This window comes from Embiotoca jacksoni, unplaced genomic scaffold (assembly GCF_022577435.1).
Source record: "Embiotoca jacksoni isolate LCO1_2020_lvr unplaced genomic scaffold, fEmbJac1.0.p SCAF_41, whole genome shotgun sequence".
NCBI lineage: Eukaryota > Metazoa > Chordata > Actinopteri > Embiotocidae > Embiotoca > Embiotoca jacksoni.
The window spans coordinates 400,035-422,097 of NW_027185394.1; the positions used below are offsets into that span (position 1 = coordinate 400,035).

Sequence of the window (22,063 nt, forward strand, 5' to 3'; positions counted from 1 at the left end):
TTTATTTTTGCTTTTATTGTGAAAAGTTCTTTAGCGTGTTGATTAAAAGTTGATGAAGAGTTGAGGAGGAGGAAGACGGATGTTTTAAACGGAAACAGAACCAGAACCAGCTGCTGCTGTCAAGTTAACCACAGTACAACCGGAACTGACACCAGCCGGACTTCAAAATAAAAGCTTCAAGACTGCACACACAATAATTAATCTGCTGATCATTAGTTTGAATAATGAAGTTAATCCAGTGAATAAATTCCCATCACAGCGTTTTAAGATTTATTTCATAATAAACGATCAGATTTTTTTTTTTTAATGTTTAATTAACCATTAAAAAAAAATCTCAGTGAAAATATTCTCAGATAAATATTCTGTCGGTCAGCAGTTCAATAAACTGATCAGATTTCAGTCTTTAATCATTTCTCCCTTTTCTTCACAACAGTTTTCATATTTATTCTTAAACATAAATAACAAAAAGAAAAGGACTTGTTTAAAGTTGTTTCGAGGTTTAAAACAGTTTTTGTCTATATTTTAACTCAACTTTATTGGTAATTATTGTAATAATTTACAAATAAACTAGAATTAGATGATCAGAAATACAATATTACAAATTATGTCAAACAAATGACAAACATCCAGACACTTAATAACATTCAGTACAAGTAAAAAGAGGAAAATAATAAATATTACAAACAAATTTACTGAATTTTGCCACAATGAAAAATGAACAGAACTGTCACGCATCAAAAAATTACTTAAATTCATAGTAGTTTTAATTAAAGTTATGGATGTTGTTTTTTTAAAATAAACTTTCTTATAACAACAAAATCTAGCATATTTACCACCATTTGGTAAATTCAGCAAGAACAGTGTTATAAGAGAAGAAGAGTGACCTACTATATTTATTTTGTATACAAGTCAGAAGAATCAAGAAAATAAAAAGAGAACAGCAGCAACAACACTAAAATAAATTTAAAAATGAATAAATAAAGAGGTCAGAGGTCAAATCTATGTAGGCCTACATATTTCTGAACATCCACATCGTGTTTGGTTTATATGTATTTCAAATAAATTAACTCTCCTTCATTAAAACAAAAAAAAAATTGTCTGACATTGAAAAATTTCGTGTTTTTAAGGCAAATGTTTCCAGATTCATCACGTTGTTTATGTGTGCTTTTATTGTGTAAACCCGTGCCGGAAGTTCCAGACGTTTCCGACTGCGGGTCTCTTGACGGATGTTGCGTCACTGCTGCTTTAAAGCAGGCAGAGTCGAGGCGAGCCAGGCCACAGATCCCGGACCAGATGGACCGTTTACGAGCCTGAAAACCCGGACCCGGACCCAGACCTGGACTAAAGAGCTGGACTCGACCCGGACCCCCCCGGGACGAAAACCGGACTAACGGCCGAGTGTCGGAGCTTTCCCAGCGGACTGAAGGCGCTCCGGTACCCGGGTACGTCGCCTCCTTCTTCTTCGCTGCTTTTCCTTTTTTCACTTTTTGTTGTTTTTCTTCTTCGCTCTGTTTGTGTTTGTAAGCTAACTGTTAGCCGTTAGCCGTCGGCCCGGGTGCTGTCCGGCTGTTCCGGTGTTAAATCCCCGGCCTGCGGCCCTGTTGCAGCCCGGCTCTCCTCCTCCTCCCTCCGGTTTGTTTTCATCCGGAGGGAGCGGCCCTCCTCCTCCTCCTCCTCCTCTTCAGGCCTTGGCTCTGTACTCTGTGTATTATCTTTATCATTTAACTGTAATATCTTCTATAACTCCGACATTTCAAATATCTCATCATTAACTCTCATTATGTCCAGAACAGAGAAACTAATCGGTTTATTTTTTGTTATCTCCACAATATCTCAACAATATCTCCACAATACCTTCACAGTATCTCCACGATGTCTCCATAATATCTCTACAATATCTCAACAATATCTTTACAATATCTTTACAATATCTCAACAATATCTTTACAATATCTTTACAGTATCTCTACAATATATTTACAATATCTTTACAGTATCTCTACAATATATTTACAATATATTTACAATATCTACAACTCCTCTCCAATAGCTCTATCGACCTCTCAGAGATATCGACCTCAAGAGATATCGACCTTCGACCTCAGAGATATCGACCTTCGACCTCAGAGATATCGACCTCAGATATCGATGCTCGACCTCAGATGTCAACCTCAGATATCGACCTTCGACCTCAGAGATGTCAACCTCTCAGAGATATTGACCTCTCAGATGTGTATCTGTGTTCATATAAACTTTTTTTTACAGAACGTGAAGTAAAAAAAACGTTAATTAAATTACAACTCTGTTTCCAAAGAAGTAGATGCTGTGTAAAATGTAAATATAAACAAAATGCGATGATCTTTAAATCCTGTAAACTCATTATTAATTCAAAACAGACCAAAGACAACAAATCAGATGTTGAATCTGAGACATTTTATTGTTTTATATCAAATACAGTGGGGCAAAAAAGTATTTAGTCAGCCACCAATTGTGCAAGTTCTCCCACTTAAAAAGATGAGAGACGCCTGTAATTTTCATCATCGGTACACTTCAACTATGAGAGACAGAATGGGGGGAAAGAATCCAGGAAATCACATTGTAGGATTTTTAATGAATTAATTGGTAAATTCCTCAGTAAAATAAGTATTTGGTCACCTACAAACAAGCAAGATTTCTGGCTCTCACAGACCTGTAACTTCTTCTTTAAGAGGCTCCTCTGTCCTCCACTAGTTACCTGTATTAATGGCACCTGTTTGAACTTGTTATCAGTATAAAAGACACTTGTCCACAACCTCAAACAGTCACACTCCAAACTCCACTATGGCCAAGACCAAAGAGCTGTCAAAGGACACCAGAAACAAAATTGTAGACCTGCACCAGGCTGGGAAGACTGAATCTGCAATAGGTAAGCAGCTTGGTGTGAAGAAATCAACTGTGGGAGCAATTATTAGAAAATGGAAGACGTACAAGACCACTGATAATCTCCCTCGATCTGGGGCTCCACGCAAGATCTCACCCCGTGGGGCCAAAATGATCACAAGAACGGTGAACAAAAATCCCAGAACCACACGGGGGGATCTGGTGAATGACCTGCAGAGAGCTGGGACCAAAGTAACAAAGGCTACCATCAGTAACACACTACGCCGCCAGGGACTCAAATCCTGCAGTGCCAGACGTGTCCCCCTGCTTCAGCCAGTACATGTCCAGGCCCGTCTGAAGTTTGCTCGAGAGCATTTGGATGATCCAGAAGAGGATTGGGAGAATGTCATATGGTCAGATGAAACCAAAATAGAACTTTTTGGTAAAAACTCAACTCGCCGTGTTTGGAGGAGAAAGAATGCCGAGTTGCATCCAAAGAACACCATACCTAGTGTGAAGCATGGGGGTGGAAACATCATGCTTTGGGGCTGTTTTTCTGCAAGGGGACCAGGACGACTGATCCGTGTAAAGGAAAGAATGAATGGGGCCATGTATCGTGAGATTTTGAGTGAAAACCTCCTTCCATCAGCAAGGGCATTGAAGATGAAACGTGGCTGGGTCTTTCAGCATGACAATGATCCCAAACACACCGCCAGGCAACGAAGGAGTGGCTTCGTAAGAAGCATTTCAAGGTCCTGGAGTGGCCGAGCCAGTCTCCAGATCTCAACCCCATAGAAAATCTGTGGAGGGAGTTGAAAGTCCGTGTTGCCCAGCGACAGCCCCAAAACATCACTGCTCTAGAGGAGATCTGCATGGAGGAATGGGCCAAAATACCAGCAACAGGGTGTGAAAAGCTTGTGAAGACTTACAGAAAACGTTTGACCTCTGTCATTGCCAACAAAGGGTATATAACAAAGTATTGAGATGAACTTTTGTTATTGACCAAATACTTATTTTCCACCATAATTTGCAAATATATTATTTAAAAATCAGACAATGTGATTTTCAGGAATTTTTTTTCTCATTCTGTCTCTCATAGTTGAAGTGTACCTATGATGAAAATTACAGACGTCTCTCATCTTTTTAAGTGGGAGAACTTGCACAATTGGTGGCTGACTAAATACTTTTTTGCCCCACTGTATATTTTCTCATTGTGAATTTGATGTCAGCAACACGTCTCTATAAAGTTGTTTTAGGATCATGTTCACCACTGAGCTGCATCACCTCTTCTTTTAACAACACTCTGGAAACGTTGGGGAACCGAGGAGACCAGTTTCTGGAGTTTTGAAAGTGAAATGTGGTCCCATTCTGGCCTGATATATCATTCAGCATTAATGCTTCCTTCCAGATGTTCAAGCTACCCATGCCATGTGCACTAATGCATCCTGTACCATCACAGATGCTGGCTTTAGAACTGAGCTGATAACAAGCTGGATGGTCCCTCTCCTCTGCGGTGTTTCTGGATCATGTTTCTATCTGGTTTCTTCTTTGGAGAGTTTTAACATCATTTGTGGACGCAGCGATGAACTGTGTTCACAGACGATGGTTTTCACAAGTGTTCCTGAGCCCATGCAGTGATTTCCACTCCAGAATAGTGTGTTTTTAATGCAGTGCTGCCTGAGGGCCTGAAGATCACCACCATCCAATATTGGTTTCCAGCCTTGTCCCTTGTGTTCAGAGATTTCTCCAGATTCTCTGAATCTTTTAATGATATTATGAACCGTAGACGATGAAATCCACTAATTCTTTGTAGTTTTACGTTGAGGAACATTATTCTTAGATTGTTGAACTATTTTCCAACACAGTCTTTCAGAGTGGTGAACCTCTCCCCATCTTCACTGCTGAGACTCTGTCTCTCTGAAATCATCTTTTTGTACCCAATCATGTTACTGATCTGTTGCCATGGTAACCTGATTAGTTGTCAGATGTTCCACCAGGTGTTTTTTTTTTTAATCTTTTGTTGATCCTGTCACAACTTTTTTAGAGACATGTTGCTGCCATCAAATTCAAAATGAGCAGATATTTTTTCATAGTTTCTACATTTGATTTGTTGTCTTCAGTCCGTTTTTAATTAATTATGAGTTTACATGATTTAAAAATCATCACATTCTGTTTTTATTTACATTTTAAACAATGTCCCAACTTTGTTTTAGAAACATGGTTGTAGAAATTGTTTTATTAGTGTTTGTGTAGTTTTTGATGAAGGTGAAGACTCACCTGCTGGTCGTCATGACGCCCGTCTCCTCTGATGACCTCACTCTCCGTCCTCCTCCGTCAGGCTGTGAGGATGCTGCATTCGCTGCCCGTCGTTCACGTCGGCATCCCCGAAACCTCCAGATGAATTTGTCCGTACGACCGCTAGGATTACAGCTGGTTACCGTGGTTACAGCCGACCTGATAAAACGCTGCACGACATCACGCCTTCATCATCATCATCATCATCATCATCATCATCAATCAGTCATTCAATCACTGAGTTTACAGTTGAACAGTTCAGCGAGAGAGACTGTGTGTGTGTGTGTGTGTGTGTGTGTGTGTGTGTGTGTGTGAAAACAGGAAACAGGAGCTTTTTATTTAAAGGCATCACCGTAGAAACGGAACCGTTTTTTATAAAGGTATCGTCATGGCAACAGAACCTTTCATTTATGGTATCTTCGTGGAAACAGAACCGTTTTATTAAAAGCATCACCGTAGAAATGGAATCGTTTTGTAAAAGGCGTCGTCATGGAGATAGAACCGTTTTATAAAAGGCGTCGTCATGGAGACAGAACCGTTTTATAAAAGGCGTCGTCATGGAGACAGAACCGTTTTATAAAAGGCATCGTCATGGAAACAAGGTGAGTATCAGTAGGCTGGAGGAACCATGGAGCTGAGAGAAATAAAAATAGAAACAGGATGCCTCGATGATGGTGATGATGATAGTGATGATGATAGTGATGATGATAATGATGATGATGGTGAGGATGAGGATCGATCACCTCCTTCCTGTGGTGCTCCTCTCTCCTGATTGGCTCTTCAGTCCCTCGTTGATGCAGCTGATTGGTTCACTTTCTTTCTTTCTTTTTTTCTTCTTTTCTCTGCAGGCTTGCTCTTCCAACATGGCTGACGCTGAGGTCTCCTTGTCCCTGGCTCTGCGGCCGCTCCACCACAGCCCCTCCCACTCTGCCCCGCCCCCTCCACTGGCCTCCTCCTCCTCCCCCACCACCTTCTCCTGCCCCTCCTCCCCCTCCAGTGCCTCCTCGTCCTCCTCGTCTTCGTCCTCCTCCTCCTGCTCTGAGAGCTCCTCAGACTGCCCCACCCACCACCACCACCACCATCATCATCATCATCATCATCATCACCACCCTCGGCCTCAGCTGCAGCTGCCCCCGCCCCCCCCGCAGCGAGCAGCCGTCCTCGCCCAGCGCCAGCCCCCGGAGCTCCTCCCCCAGCGGCAGCATCGGCAGCACCGGCAGCCTCGGCAGCAGCGCCAGCGAAGGCATCGGCAGCAGTGGCACGTCGAGTGGCGGCGACCCGCGAGGACCGAGCCCGCCGCTCGACGTCATCTCGGAGGACGCCATGGAGATGGACCTGGGGACGGACCAAGGTAACCGGGACGGACTGTCACCATGGCAACCGCCGGGATATCTTCATGTATTTGTTTGGTAGTTCTGGTTTAGCTCCTGATGTGGTTCTGGTGGTCCTTCCTTTGGGTCCAGACGGTTCTAGAACTACTTTGGTTGGATTACATTAGTCCAGAACTCACTGGGTCCAGAACCCCATGATCCAGGTCCGTAGGGTCCAGGTCTGTAGGGTCCAGGTCCGTAGGGTCCAGGTCCGTAGGGTCCAGGACTCGTCGTGGTTTTGTTGCTGACCTCTTTCACCTCTGTCTCCAGTGATCGACCCGGAGGTGGCACTGAAGGCGTGCCAGGAAGTTCTTCTCAAAGTCAAGCTGCTGGACAACAAGCAGCAGCAGGACGAACAACAACAACAACAGCAGCAGCAGGTGGAGGTGACGGAGCGCTGCAGTCCCCAGTGGCTCATCAACGCAGACTCCAGCTCCATCCAGGAGGAGGACGAGGACGAAGGACAGAGAGAGGGCGGGACCTCCCAGCAGGCCCCGCCTCCCTCGGCCCGGCCGGAGTCTTCCTCGCCCTCCTCGTCGTCCTCGTCGTCCAAGCAGTCCTGGCTGCTGCGCCTGTTCGAGTCCAAGCTGTTCGACGTTTCCATGGCGATCTCCTACCTGTACAAGTCGAAGGAGCCGGGGGTGCAGGCGTACATCGGGAACCGCCTCTTCAGCTTCCCCGATAGCGAGGCCGACTTCTACCTGCCGCAGCTGCTCAACATGTATGTGCACATGGACACGGAGGTGGGCGACGCCATCCGACCCTACCTGGTGAGTCCGCAGCACGGCCGGTCCGGAAGCACGTGTATCGGTAGACGCTGTAAATTACAGATGTTTCCTAAACGCCTCATAGGCAGGCTATCGGTAGCTATAAATTACAGATGCTCCATAAATTTACAGATGTTTGTCTGATATGATGTTTGTTGATCTCCTGTCAGATCCACCGTTGCCGCGGCAGCATCACCTTCTCCCTGCTGTCGGCCTGGCTGCTCGGCGCCTACTCCTCCGACATGCACATCTCCACCCAGCGTCACTCCAGAGGCGCCAAGCTGAGGAAGCTCATCCTGTCTGACGAGCTGAAGCCTCCGTCTGACGCTCCTCGCTCGGTCTCGGCGTCGGCGTCCGACAGCCCGCTGTCCTCTCCGGCCCACCCCCGCTGCCACCGCCGCCACAACAGCAGCAACGTGGAGCCCTCCCCCTCCCCCTCCTCCGTGGACGGCGCCGCCCCGGGGGAGGCGGAGGTGTTCGTGTCTCCGTCCAGGAGGACCCACCAGAGATCCAAGTCCGACGCCACCACGGCGAGCGGCGGGCCCGGCGCCGGGCTCCGACGGACCGGGAGCAACCCGAAGGTGGAGGCGGTCCACGAGGAGGTGAGGAGCGCCGCATGCTCGTCACACATCAGGGGGGGGTCCAACCCGTCAGAGTGTCCGGTTCTGATCCGAATGGTTTACGTCCACACTGACTGACTGAAGGCTGAACAGCAGCTCACACTCTCCACTAAATGGCCCGTTTTTTCAATGAGGTTTGGTGCACGTCCAGAGAGCCTGAAGTCGCTCCTAATGTTGTTGTTGTTGTTGTTGTTGTTTGTGTCGGTGTCCCGGCAGCCGGAGCGTCTCCGCCCTCAGAGGGAGCTGGTGAAGTCTCTGCTGGGCATCGGGAAGCGTCTGGCCACGCTGCCCACCAAAGAGCAGAAGACACAGCGGCTGATCTCAGAGCTGTCGCTGCTCAACCACAAGCTGCCGGCGCGCGTCTGGCTGCCGACCGCCGAGAGGCAGCACCACGTCTGCAGGGTCCCCCACACCCAGGCCGTGGTGCTGAACTCCAAGGACAAGGTGATAAACAACACTGTAAACAACAACACTGAAAACAACAACACTGTAAACAACATGATAAACAACACTGTAAACATGATAAACAACATAACACTTTAAACAACATAACACTTTAAACATGATAAACAGCACTGTAAACAACAACATTGAAAACAACAACACTGTAAACAACACTGTAAACATGATAAACAACACTGTAAACATGATAAACAACACTGTAAACATGATAAACAACACTTTAAGCAACATAAACAACACTGTAAACAACAACACTGTAAACAACATGATAAACAACACTAAACAACATGATAAACAACACTGTAAACATGATAAACACTAAACATGATAAACAACACTGTAAACAACACTGTAAACAACATGATAAACAACACTGTAAACAACATGATAAACAACACTGTAAACAACACTGTAAACATGATAAACAACACTAAACAACAACACTGTAAACATGATAAACAACACTGTAAACAACAGTGAACAACATGATAAACAACACTGTAAACATGATAAACAACACTGTAAACAACATGATAAACAGCATGATAAACAACACTGTAAATATGATAAACAACAATGTAAACAACATGATAAACAACACTGTAAACAACAACACTGTAAACATGATAAACAACACTGTAAACAACAACACTGTAAACATGATAAACAACACTGTAAACAACAACACTGTAAACAACACGGTAAATAACACTGTAAACAACATGGTAAACAACACTAAACAACATGATAAACAACACTAAACAACATGATAAACATGATAAACACTGTAAACAACAACACCGTAAACAACATGATAAACAACACTAAATAACAACACTGTAAACAACATGATAAACAACACTAAATAACAACACTGTAAACAACATGATAAACAACACTGTAAACAACACGGTAAATAACACTGTAAACAACATGATAAACAACACTGTAAACAACATGATAAACAACACTGTAAACAACAACACTAAACAACACTGTAAACAACACTGTAAACAACAACACCGTAAACAACATGATAAACAACACTAAATAACAAACACTGTAAACAACATGATAAACAACACTAAATAACAACACTGTAAACAACATGATAAACAACACTGTAAACAACATGGTAAACAACATGATAAACAACACTGTAAACAACATGATAAACATGATAAACAACACTGTAAACAACAACACTGTAAACAACATGATAAACAACACTAAATAACAACACTGTAAACAACACTTTAAACCCCCCGTCCACCTCCCAGGCTCCGTACATCATCTATGTGGAGGTGTTGGAGTGCGACAGCTTTGAGACGTCTCCGGTTCCGGTCCGGATCCCGGAGACGAGGATCCGCTCGGCTCGCTCTGCAGAGAACCTGGACTGCGGCGCCACTGCTAATGCTAGCGGTGGCGGTATGACATCAGAGCACCGAGCGGGAAGTTTCTCCACCGTCCCAAACTACGACAACGATGACGAGGCGTGGGCCACCGACGACATTGGACAGCTGCAGGTGGAGGTTCGTCCATTTGTCCATAGACGTGGCCATCGGGTGTCCTCATGAGGGATGAAAACCAGCCCGTGTGTGTGTGTTGCAGGCGGAGGCTCAGACGAGCAGCAGCGACAACATCAGCCAGTTTTCAGTCGACAGCATCACCAGTCTGGAGAGCAAGGAGCCAGTGTTCATCGCTGCCGGGGACATCAGGTAAAACCACGGCGGGCCGCTGAGCTGCACGGGAGCCACGTGTTTCCCCTCTCAGGACCGAAAACAGCTCCAAGAGGGTCGGACGTTGAAAGAAACGAGAACAACCGGACAAAAACATCGTTTCATGCAACTTCAGTTGAACTAGAACTCTTTTTGTCCATCTGAAACCTCCATACACGACCTCTGACCTATTGACCTCTGACCTATGTATCGATGCCGTTTCAGGCGCCGTCTGTCGGAGAACCTCGCCCACACCCCCACCACGTTCCGGAGGGACCCCGAGGACCCGTCAGCTGTCGCCCTCAAAGAACCGTGGGAGGAGAAAGTCAGGTGGGTCCGCGAGGGCGAGCGGAGGACAGTCATGCCCCCCCCCCCCCCCCCCCGCCACGGTAACACCGTTATGTGTTTTGTTTGTGGTCAGGCGGATCAGGGAGGTGTCTCCGTACGGCCACCTGCCCAACTGGAGGCTGCTGTCCGTCATCGTGAAGTGCGGAGACGACCTGAGGCAGGAGCTGCTGGCCTATCAGGTGCTCCGGCAGCTGCAGGTGAGACACGCCCCTCGGAGGAGACCGTCACCGGGGGCGACCGTCACCGGGGGCGACCTCAGAGAGCCGCTCCACATTCCGTTTATTTAACATAATTCAAAACTGTTTTTTCATTCAGCTGAAACCTGATTGGACGAAACTGCAGCTGAAGATGTTTTTCAAATAAATAAAATATATTATAATATTTAATAATATAAAAAAAAAATTAAAAATCCAACGTGAAGAAAACAGAAGTTGTAAATAAAAAGAAACGGTAAATGAAGCGTTTGTTTAGCGACGATCTGCCGCTCCGTCCGTTTCAGTCCATCTGGCAGCAGGAGCGAGTTCCTCTGTGGATCAAACCCTACAAGATCCTGGTGATGTCATCGGACAGCGGCATGATCGAGCCCGTCCTCAACGCCGTCTCCCTGCACCAGGTACCGCAGTGCATTCTGGGATGTTGCTTTTTAAACGTGACAGCGGTTCGTGTTCGCGGGACTCTGAAGTCTAGTTTGTTTCCAGGTGAGGAAACAGAGTCAGCTGTCGCTGCTCGACTACTTCCTGCAGGAACACGGCAGCTTCACCACCGAGGCCTTCCTCACCGCTCAGAGGAACTTCGTCCAGAGCTGCGCCGGATACAGTCTCATCTGCTACCTGCTGCAGGTCAAAGACAGGTGAGACACCAGGTCAGAAACAGGTGAGACACCGTGGCAGAGACAGGTGTGACAGGTGAGACACCACGTCAGAGACGGGAGACACCACCTGCTGCAGGTGCTAAGCTAGGCTAACAGTCCTCTTACGTCAGTCTTTAATGCTAAGCTAGGCTAACGGTCGCCCTGCGTCCCTGCAGACACAACGGGAACATCCTGCTGGACTCTGAAGGACACATCATCCACATCGACTTCGGCTTCATCCTCTCCAGCTCTCCTCGAAACCTCGGCTTCGAGACGTCCGCCTTCAAACTCACGTCGGAGTTCGTTGACGTGAGTAAATATAATCTGTCTGATTTTAAGTTTCCTTCAGTGTCACAGTGGTCCAGTGATGTTGGTCTGATTACCCATGATGCACTGCAGGCAGGAGCTGCTTTAAAGGGGCAGTTCCACCGAATAGAGGTTTGATCACGTGTGTTTCAGGTGATGGGCGGTTTGGACGGAGACATGTTCATCTACTACAAGATGTTGATGCTGCAGGGTCTCATCGCAGCCCGCAAGCACATGGAGAAGGTTCTGCAGATCGTCGAGATCATGCAGCAAGGTAACACGCTACATACCACGTTTTAAAAACACGCTTAGAACACGTTCTACATACGACGTTTTGATAACACGCTTAGAACATGTTCTACGTACGACGTTTTAATAACGCGTGGAACACGTTCTACGTACGACGCTTTAATAACGCGTGGAACACGTTCTACGTACGACGCTTTAATAACGCGTGGAACACGTTCTACGTACGACGTTTTAATAATGCGTGGAACATGTTCTACGTACGACGTTTTAATAATGCCTGGAACACGTTCTACGTACGATGCTTTAATAACGCGTGGAACAAGTTCTACGTACGACGTTTTAATAACGCGTGGAACACGTTCTACGTACGACGTTTTAATAACGCCTGGAACATGTTCTACGTACGACGTTTTAATAACGCCTGGAACACATTCTACGTACGACGTTTTAATAACGCCTGGAACATGTTCTACGTACGACGTTTTAATAACGCCTGGAACACGTTCTACGTACGACGTTTTAATAACGCCTGGAACACGTTCTACGTACGACGCTTTAATAACGCCTGGAACACGTTCTACGTACGACGTTTTAATAACGCCTGGAACACGTTCTACGTACGACGTTTTAATAACGCCTGGAACACGTTCTACGTACGATGTTTTAATAACGCCTGGAACACGTTCTACGTGCGACGCTTTAATAACGCGTGGAACACGTTCTACGTGCGATGCTTTAATAACGCCTGGAACACGTTCTACGTACGACGTTTTAATAACGCCTGGAACACGTTCTACGTACGACGCTTTAATAACGCCTGGAACACGTTCTACGTGCGACGTTTTAATAACGCCTGGAACACGTTCTACGTACGACGTTTTAATAACGCCTGGAACACGTTCTACGTACGACGCTTTAATAACGCCTGGAACACGTTCTACGTACGACGCTTTAATAACGCCTGGAACACGTTCTACGTACGACGTTTTAATAACGCCTGGAACACGTTCTACGTACGACGTTTTAATAACGCCTGGAACACGTTCTACGTACGACGTTTTAATAACGCCTGGAACATGTTCTACGTACGACGTTTTAATAACGCCTGGAACACGTTCTACGTACGACGTTTTAATAACGCCTGGAACACGTTCTACGTACGACGCTTTAATAACGCCTGGAACACGTTCTACGTACGACGTTTTAATAACGCCTGGAACACGTTCTACGTACGACGTTTTAATAACGCCTGGAACACGTTCTACGTACGACGTTTTAATAACGCCTGGAACACGTTCTACGTGCGACGCTTTAATAACGCGTGGAACACGTTCTACGTGCGATGCTTTAATAACGCCTGGAACACGTTCTACGTACGACGTTTTAATAACGCCTGGAACACGTTCTACGTACGACGCTTTAATAACGCCTGGAACACGTTCTACGTGCGACGTTTTAATAACGCCTGGAACACGTTCTACGTACGACGTTTTAATAACGCCTGGAACACGTTCTACGTACGACGCTTTAATAACGCCTGGAACACGTTCTACGTACGACGCTTTAATAACGCGTGGAACACGTTCTACGTGCGATGCTTTAATAACGCCTGGAACACGTTCTACGTACGACGTTTTAATAACGCCTGGAACATGTTCTACGTACGACGCTTTAATAACGCCTGGAACACGTTCTACGTACGACGCTTTAATAACGCCTGGAACACGTTCTACGTACGACGCTTTAATAACGCCTGGAACACGTTCTACGTACGACGTTTTAATAACGCCTGGAACACGTTCTACGTACGACGTTTTAATAACGCCTGGAACACGTTCTACGTACGACGTTTTAATAACGCCTGGAACACGTTCTACGTGCGACGCTTTAATAACGCGTGGAACACGTTCTACGTGCGATGCTTTAATAACGCCTGGAACACGTTCTACGTACGACGTTTTAATAACGCCTGGAACACGTTCTACGTACGACGCTTTAATAACGCCTGGAACACGTTCTACGTGCGACGTTTTAATAACGCCTGGAACACGTTCTACGTACGACGTTTTAATAACGCCTGGAACACGTTCTACGTACGACGCTTTAATAACGCCTGGAACACGTTCTACGTACGACGCTTTAATAACGCGTGGAACACGTTCTACGTGCGATGCTTTAATAACGCCTGGAACACGTTCTACGTACGACGTTTTAATAACGCCTGGAACATGTTCTACGTACGACGCTTTAATAACGCCTGGAACACGTTCTACGTACGACGTTTTAATAACGCCTGGAACATGTTCTACGTACGACGCTTTAATAACGCGTGGAACACGTTCTACGTACGATGCTTTAATAACGTGTGGAACACGTTCTACGTACGATGCTTTAATAACGTGTTTTGATACCTGTTCTAAATAACCCCTGAAGATTTCCGATGGATTTTCTTCACCGCGGTTTCGTTTGATTAATTCGTACCCGATACGGACCGTCCCGGTTTCCGCGGTAACGCGTCTTCCGTGTTTCAGGCTCCCACCTGCCCTGCTTCCACGGCTCCAGCACCATCCGAGGGCTGAAGGAGCGTTTCCACATGTCGCTGACGGAGGAGCAGCTGCAGCTGCTGGTGGAGCAGCTGGTCGACGGATCGATGCGCTCCATCACCACCAAACTCTACGACTCCTTCCAATATGTCACCAACGGTATCATGTGACCGCGGCGTGGCTCCGCCTCCCTCTGACCGGATCGACCGACTCACCGCTCCTTCTGGACGCCGATCGGATCTTCTGAACTAAAACACTAAACGTTTACTGCGCTGCCGCCCGATATGTTGAATTCAGACCCAACAGACTTCTACTGGACTCTATTGGACTTCTACTGGACTCTACTGGACTCTACTGGACTCAACTCGAGCGGCCGGTCGGAAGGATCCTTCGGTTTCTGGATGAGGTCAAAGGTCACTGCTGCCCAGAGGATTCGACCGAGACTCAAATGATTTAATTTACAGTTGAAAATCTGAACCACAAAACAACAGCTCGGTCCTCCTCTGTGATTGGTTGTTTCATGTGGGGGTCACATGACCCGCCCTCGCAGTAAGTACATAAGAATTTACAAAGTTATTTACGAACCAAAAAAAAAAAAATCATCAAATTAATGCCAACTAATATTCTTTTGTTCCTAAACTCCAGATTTGGAGAATAAAATAATTTGGATTAAATTAATTCACGTTCAGAAAAGTAAAGGACACGAAAAAATAGTTTTTTTTTTTTTTTTAATTACGAGACAACTCGGTTAAAATTCCAGAAAACAGCGTAATTTAAAAATGATTTCACTCGCAGCTTAAATTTTTTTAGTCGTTTTTCACAAGAAAAGTAAAAAAACCAAAAAAACTCCAGATTCAGTACGTCATTACTGGGAGACAAAAGTCGTAGTTATAAAATACGGGGTTACAAATATTAAATACTTTTGGGTGAATTCAGTATTTTCTTCCGAAGAACGACGCTAACTGCAAAAAAAAGCGGTGAACCGAATCGCCGGTGTCCCGCGTTCAAATGATGTTTTATTAGAGATTGAAAAGACGTCTTCGGGTCCGACGTCGTTCCAGACCAACGCTGGAACGACGTCGGACCCGACCGGACGGTGAAACACCAGCAGGACGTTATCTGGACGTGGTTGTTCTTAAAGAACAGAAACACCAAATGGAAAAAAAAAGAAGCACAACGTGAACTTTGTTTTCTTCGGATTTGTTCTCCGGACGTTCCGAGAAAAACGAAACGGTTTAGAAAAAAGAAAAAAGGCTGAAATATTGTTTTTTGTTTTTTTAGTCCGACATCAGTTTTAGATTCATGTTTGATTTCATTGTTTATTTTCACCAGACGCTGAGCTCATCGTTAAAGCTGATTCTTAGCTTCGTACAAATTATAGTAAAGTAAAATTATGTTTGAGGATATCGTGAAAATGTTTTTCATTTCTTTAGCGCCACCATGAGGTCAAATGTTGTGACAGGAAAACCTTTAAAATCAGTGACTGACTCCTTCTTAGCTTTAGCTCGTCTGCTAACTTTATTTTTTTAATAATTACAAACTTTTTCATCATGGACCAACTAATTAACTTGTTTTATTTGGACGGTTTCTTCACACGTCTGTAATTCCAGTTTGATGATTTTTTTTATACAATTTGCTGAACAGTCGTTGCTAACAATAGTGTTAGCATGCTAACGTAAGCAGTTTTTCGTGTTTAGTTGTTTTTCACGTAAAGCAGAGATTTTAATAAACGCCTTAACGTGTATTGTGAGCTAACGTGCTAACAGCTGCACGCTAAATGTTCTTACGTTTTAACTTATTAATGACTTTTAGAAATGCGAACTACAAACTTTTTCATGGCTTCTTCGTCTGGGGAAAATAACTTCAACGTATCTTTGATGTGTGGTTTAAAATGTTTGTTACGACAGAGTTGAATTTCAGATTTTTTGTTGTTTTTGTTTGCATTTCTGTCAACACTCAGTTTACGTGCTAAAGACGCTAACGAGAACTCTACAGTGTTGAATTGACACAGAAGTCGTGTAACAGCTGATTTCTTTCTACTTTGAGCCAAAATGGCCGCCGAGCTGTGACGAAACGATTCAATTGCGACTTATGCAAGAACCTGGTCGTCCCGTCCGCTTGCTGTTTATCGCTCTGAACCCAATTTACGTTATTTTGTTTGTATTTTAATGAACGCTCAACATTCTTCCTCTCTGATGCCCCGCCCCCCAGATACATTCCTGTGAGTAACGCCAGCCAATCAGGAGAGGCGGCTCTGCTCATTGGCTGAATGAGAGTACGATGATCAGTTTCCTGAACATGTGAATGTTTGTTTGTTTGTTTTATAACGATCCAGTAAAACGAACGTTGTCGTCTTCAGTCGTGTTGTCGGCGTTGAAGTTCCTGTTTCTACTTCAGCACCGATGACGGAACCCGACGGTGACGGAACCCGACGGTGACGGAACCCGACGGCGCTGTTACACTTCGCACGGCTTTATTCCAGCGTCCCAAGTTGGACACGAAGTCCTGAACAAAGTTTTTTTTCATGTACTTTGAATATCACTCTACTTCAAATACTTTATTTTGGTAAACTAGCTAACAAATCTAATCGACAGCAACATGTTGGACCAGCTAGCTTGCTAACGTGTAAGTAAGTACCAGCTCCGTCATAGAAAACAACTGCAGTTCTAAAACACAAGTATAAACGTAACAATTCAGCTCGTCACCGCTATCGTTTGGGACGTTTTTTAACTCCAATTGTTTTTACAGTAGAGGGACCACAATGTAACTACCAACAAGCTACTTAGCATCAGCTAGCTAACTGCTGTGCTATCTGCCCATATTAATGACGTATTTACTTCTTATCACTCGACTCGTCGGCTCACATTTGAAATTAAAATGACAAGTGAGCTGAAGGTAAAACTTAATGTTCCACAAAATAACACAACATACTTTGCTATCTGAACTTTTAGCATGATGCTAACGGTTAATATAAGTTCCTGCTTTACTTAAAGAGATTTTTTTTTTCATGGAGGAGCTCTGAACTTTTAGCTGATGTTACTTTACGAGGGAGCGAAATAACTACTGAAATGTGGACTTATTGCCGAGTCGTTGTCATGCTAATGCTAATGGCTAATGACTAACGGCTGTGTTGGAATTTTTAGTAAAACAGCATCTTTCATAATAACAGAATAACTTTCTGAAAGATTCACGGCTTTATTTCATCATTTTTTGGATCATTTTTAATAATATTAGTGGAGATGGTCTCTAAAATATAAAATGAAGGTGGTTACTAGTTAGCTACCCAATAACTACCCAAGGTGAGGGCTAATTACCTAGCCTGAGCTAGTTTTAGCGAGCTAATTCAGTTTTTAGCTTGTCGCTTAACTGTAAAAACAACTGAATGTCTTTTAAAACAACAAAAAAAGTAGAAACAAATCCCTTTGGAAATAATACAATATTTTATTGTATATTTTCATGAATTGTTCGTAGTTCATAAATATTCTTCCATTGTAATTGGTTTAGCGTGAAAGTGACTGCTAAAGATTCTCGCTAGCTTTTCACATTTCTGCTTGTTGTGATTTAAATTTGTGTTCCAGGTGACGGAGTAACGTTAGAACGTTAAGTTTGTGTTCCAGGTGACGGAGTAACGTTAGAACGTTACGTTTGTGTTCCAGGTGACGGAGTAACGTTAGAACGTTAAGTTTGTGTTCCAGGTGACGGAGTAACGTTAGAACGTTACGTTTGTGTTCCAGGTGACGGAGTAACGTTAGAACGTTACGTTTGTGTTCCAGGTGACGGAGTAACGTTGGAACGTTACGTTTGTGTTCCAGGTGACGGAGTAACGTTAGAACGTTACGTTTGTGTTCCAGGTGACGGAGTAACGTTAGAACGTTACGTTTGTGTTCCAGGTGACGGAGTAACGTTAGAACGTTACGTTTGTGTTCCAGGTGACGGAGTAACGTTAGAACGTTACGTTTGTGTTCCAGGTGACGGAGTAACGTTAGAACGTTACGTTTGTGTTCCAGGTGACGGAGTAACGTTAGAACGTTACGTTTGTGTTCCAGGTGACGGAGTAACGTTAGAACGTTACGTTTGTGTTCCAGGTGACGGAGTAACGTTAGAACGTTAAGTTTGTGTTCCAGGTGACGGAGTAACGTTAGAACGTTACGTTTGTGTTCCAGGTGACGGAGTAACGTTAGAACGTTACGTTTGTGTTCCAGGTGACGGAGTAACGTTAGAACGTTAAGTTTGTGTTCCAGGTGACGGAGTAACGTTAGAACGTTACGTTTGTGTTCCAGGTGACGGAGTAACGTTAGAGCGTTACGTTTGTGTTCCAGGTGACGGAGTAACGTTGGAACGTTACGTTTGTGTTCCAGGTGACGGAGTAACGTTAGAACGTTACGTTTGTGTTCCAGGTGACGGAGTAACGTTAGAACGTTACGTTTGTGTTCCAGGTGACGGAGTAACGTTAGAACGTTAAGTTTGTGTTCCAGGTGACGGAGTAACGTTAGAACGTTACGTTTGTGTTCCAGGTGACGGAGTAACGTTAGAACGTTACGTTTGTGTTCCAGGTGACGGAGTAACGTTAGAACGTTACGTTTGTGTTCCAGGTGACGGAGTAACGTTAGAACGTTACGTTTGTGTTCCAGGTGACGGAGTAACGTTAGAACGTTACGTTTGTGTTCCAGGTGACGGAGTAACGAACTCTTATTTCGTGATCTTGTGAATCATAATTAGAGTTTGTGTTTTCTGGGTTTAATGTTTCCGTCCATCAGCTGGTTGTTAACGGCGACAGGAGAATCGATCAGCGAACAATAACGACCTCATTTGTAGACTGGTGAAGCGGGTCGCTGAAATAAAGCCGATGTTTGTTGTTGTTTGTTGTTTGTATTTTGACCACTATTGGAGCAGCAGCGTCACGTGACCTCGTGCTAACCGTTAGCCTGCCGCTGAACACGCAGCTGCGACTAAAGTTTACCAGACGAAGCAACTTAAAGAGCAAATACTCTTTTACGTTCTTTCTTTTTTATTATTTGTGAATATGTAAATGACCTGCGTGTTTTGAGATGTACAGAAGGTTGAAACGAGTCGATGCGGCCGACCGCGTTCCTCCGAAGTGCTTTTATATCCGATGTTTGACCGCTTCAGGGACGAGTTCCAGGACGGGAACGTTTCCTCCCTCCTTATTTATTCCTAATTCAGATTACATTTGATAATTAACGTTTATAATTGATGACCAATTTTTTTTTTACAATTTGAAGCTGATTTAAAGTTCCAGAAGTAAAAACACTTTATTATATTTATTTCCTTTGTTAAGTATTAAAAAAAAAAATGAAGCTAAAATGACAGCTGCTAAAATGGTTGTTTTTCTGGCTGGAGTCTGGTGAGGAAAACGCTGCCTGTTGGAACTCGTCGCTGAGACTCAATACAAATCCTTCATTGCCTTTTTTCTTGCGTCGGTTCTGAACAACGAGCTCAATGTGAAAAACTCTTCAAGTGCATTTATCCTGAACCAGAAGGGTTCTGTTGTTTGTGAGGGATTCCTTCTTGTTGTATTTAACTTTAGTCCGTACCGAACATTTAACTCTAAATCCACTGAAGCAGCCGTTTTTAGTTTTGTTTTATTGAAAACATTTCAAACGGAACGACGCGAAGCTTCGGAGGAGAAATGCTGACGATGCTAACGTCGTGAAAAACGTTACTTTCACTGTGTGAAGAAAAAAACATGAAAACACTTCTACGTCACTTCTGAGCTATTTTACAAACAGCATCATCTCAGGAGGAGGAGGAGGAGGAGGAGGCTTCAGGGTGAAGAGGAGGACCAATAATGAATAAATCTCTGAAGTATTTGGCAAAATTGAGATTGAATGATTTCCTGGTTTTCGCTGCGATGAAACAAAAAATTCAAATATTTTCAGAAATTCTCGGCACTTAATTACAAGAAAGATTCTGTTACCTGCAATTCTTTTTCTGTAATTATGACGCACAAAATCTTGTAAATGAATCATTTTCTTATCGATGAAGCTCGTTTCTGCCGACAGAAAAACTGAACTGAGAATTTGCCTCTTTTTTTTTTGTCATCGGTTCGTTTCGTACGTTGAAAACAAAAGATGAAAATCACTGAAGATTTATTTCATCTGAAAATGAGTCGCATGAAGAAACAGTCTCTCCTCCTCCTCCTCCTCTTCCTCCTTCTCCTCTTTCTTCTCCTCCTCCTTCTCCTCCTTCTCTTCCTCCTCCTTCTTCTCCTCCTCCTCTTCCCCCTCCTCCTCCTTCTCCTCTTCCTCCTCCTTCTCCTTCTTCTCCTTCTCCTTCTCCTCTTCCTCTTCCCCCTCCTCCTCCTTCTCCTCTTCCTCCTCCTTCTCCTCTTCCTCCTCCTTCTCCTCTTCCTCCTCCTCCTCCTCCTCCTCCTCCTCACATCCTGAATCTGCCTCCTCAGCAGAAACGTCCACATTATTTTGTCCCGTTCGGATTCGGCTGTCAATCAGCGGCGTGTTCTTTGTTTGTTTGTTTGTTTGTTTGTTTGCTGGAGTTGTCGATCATGTACAGAAAACCCGGTCCAGTCTGTGACGTCCTGACTAACCGCATGGCAACTCATCCAATAAACCTGAAACCTGCTTCTGACTGCGGCTGTTGTGGTTTTGACCTTTTGTGTGTGGACAGATTTTTAAAAGCCTTTTCTATAAATTCAACGTTACTTTGCTTTTTACACGTTAAAGAATGTTTGAGTGGAATCATGAATCACGGCCGGCGGGACGTCTGGACAGACAGACGCAGGACTTCAGCTGAGTTCGTCTCGGCAGGAAAAACAGGAACGCTGGAAGATGAAGGTGAACCGGATCGGAACCGGACGAGGAACGAGAGTCCAAACTGGAACCGGCCGATCCGACGGAACCGCCTGACGGAGACGGAGCGAAGGACCGGAGATGAAGTACCGTCGGGAGGCGATCGGTGGAGTGCAGCTGGAGGAGAGGAAGAGGGAGGAGCTTGGAGGAGGAGAGGCCACGCCCACCAAACACATGGAAACCAACACGGGGACGGACGGAAAGGAGAACAATGGAAATCAGAGGAAACGACGGAAGAGACACCGGGACAGACATAATGTCCAAAACTTATATATTTCATATCATAATGGTGCCGTGGTCGACGCCGTCACCTCTGGAGGTTCTGAGTTCGATTCACGGGTACAATGTACTACAACGCAGTATCACGGGTACAATGTACTACAACACCGTACCCGTGATACTGGGACGTTCTCCGCTGCTTTGGACGACCTGCTATAGAAGGACATTTTTGTCCTGATATTTAAATTGGTATTTGGTCAAAATCAAATGCGTGAGCTGAAATTATATTTTCAATTAAAGGACATTTAATATATACAAGTATAAATTATTGAACAGTACTTGAGCAAAAACATTTTCTTTAAATTATAGAACACTTTTTAAATATAAATGAGAGAAATGTTTTAAGCCTTGTATAAATTATGATAAACTGTTACACAATTTATCATTTTAATGTGTAAATATGAAGTAATAACATTTTTTGTGAATATATTAAATACTAATTTAAGACATAAAAATCAAAGTACTAAATCAGAATTTTTTTTTTTTAAAGTCTTAACGATGTTTTTCTGTTTGAACTGTATTTTTGAGGTTTTTGTGTTTTTTAAATAATGAACTCTTATTATATTTAGT

At 44.2% G+C, this 22,063-nt stretch overlaps 1 protein-coding gene across 1 annotated transcript; it reads left to right on the forward strand.

Annotated features, from left to right (window-relative positions):
* Positions 1-1,229: 1,229 nt before the first annotated feature.
* On the forward strand, positions 1,230-20,993 carry LOC138209977 (phosphatidylinositol 4-kinase beta-like). Its single transcript, XM_069168837.1, is given in 15 exon segments — positions 1,230-1,442; positions 6,003-6,298; positions 6,300-6,505; positions 6,795-7,294; positions 7,462-7,893; positions 8,128-8,355; positions 9,654-9,905; positions 9,985-10,091; positions 10,317-10,421; positions 10,513-10,636; positions 10,939-11,052; positions 11,138-11,289; positions 11,466-11,598; positions 11,749-11,869; positions 14,376-20,993. Coding segments are annotated over 14 exon segments (2,937 nt in total). The 5' UTR covers positions 1,230-1,442; positions 6,003-6,017; the 3' UTR covers positions 14,558-20,993.
* The last annotated feature ends 1,070 nt before the right edge of the window (positions 20,994-22,063 follow it).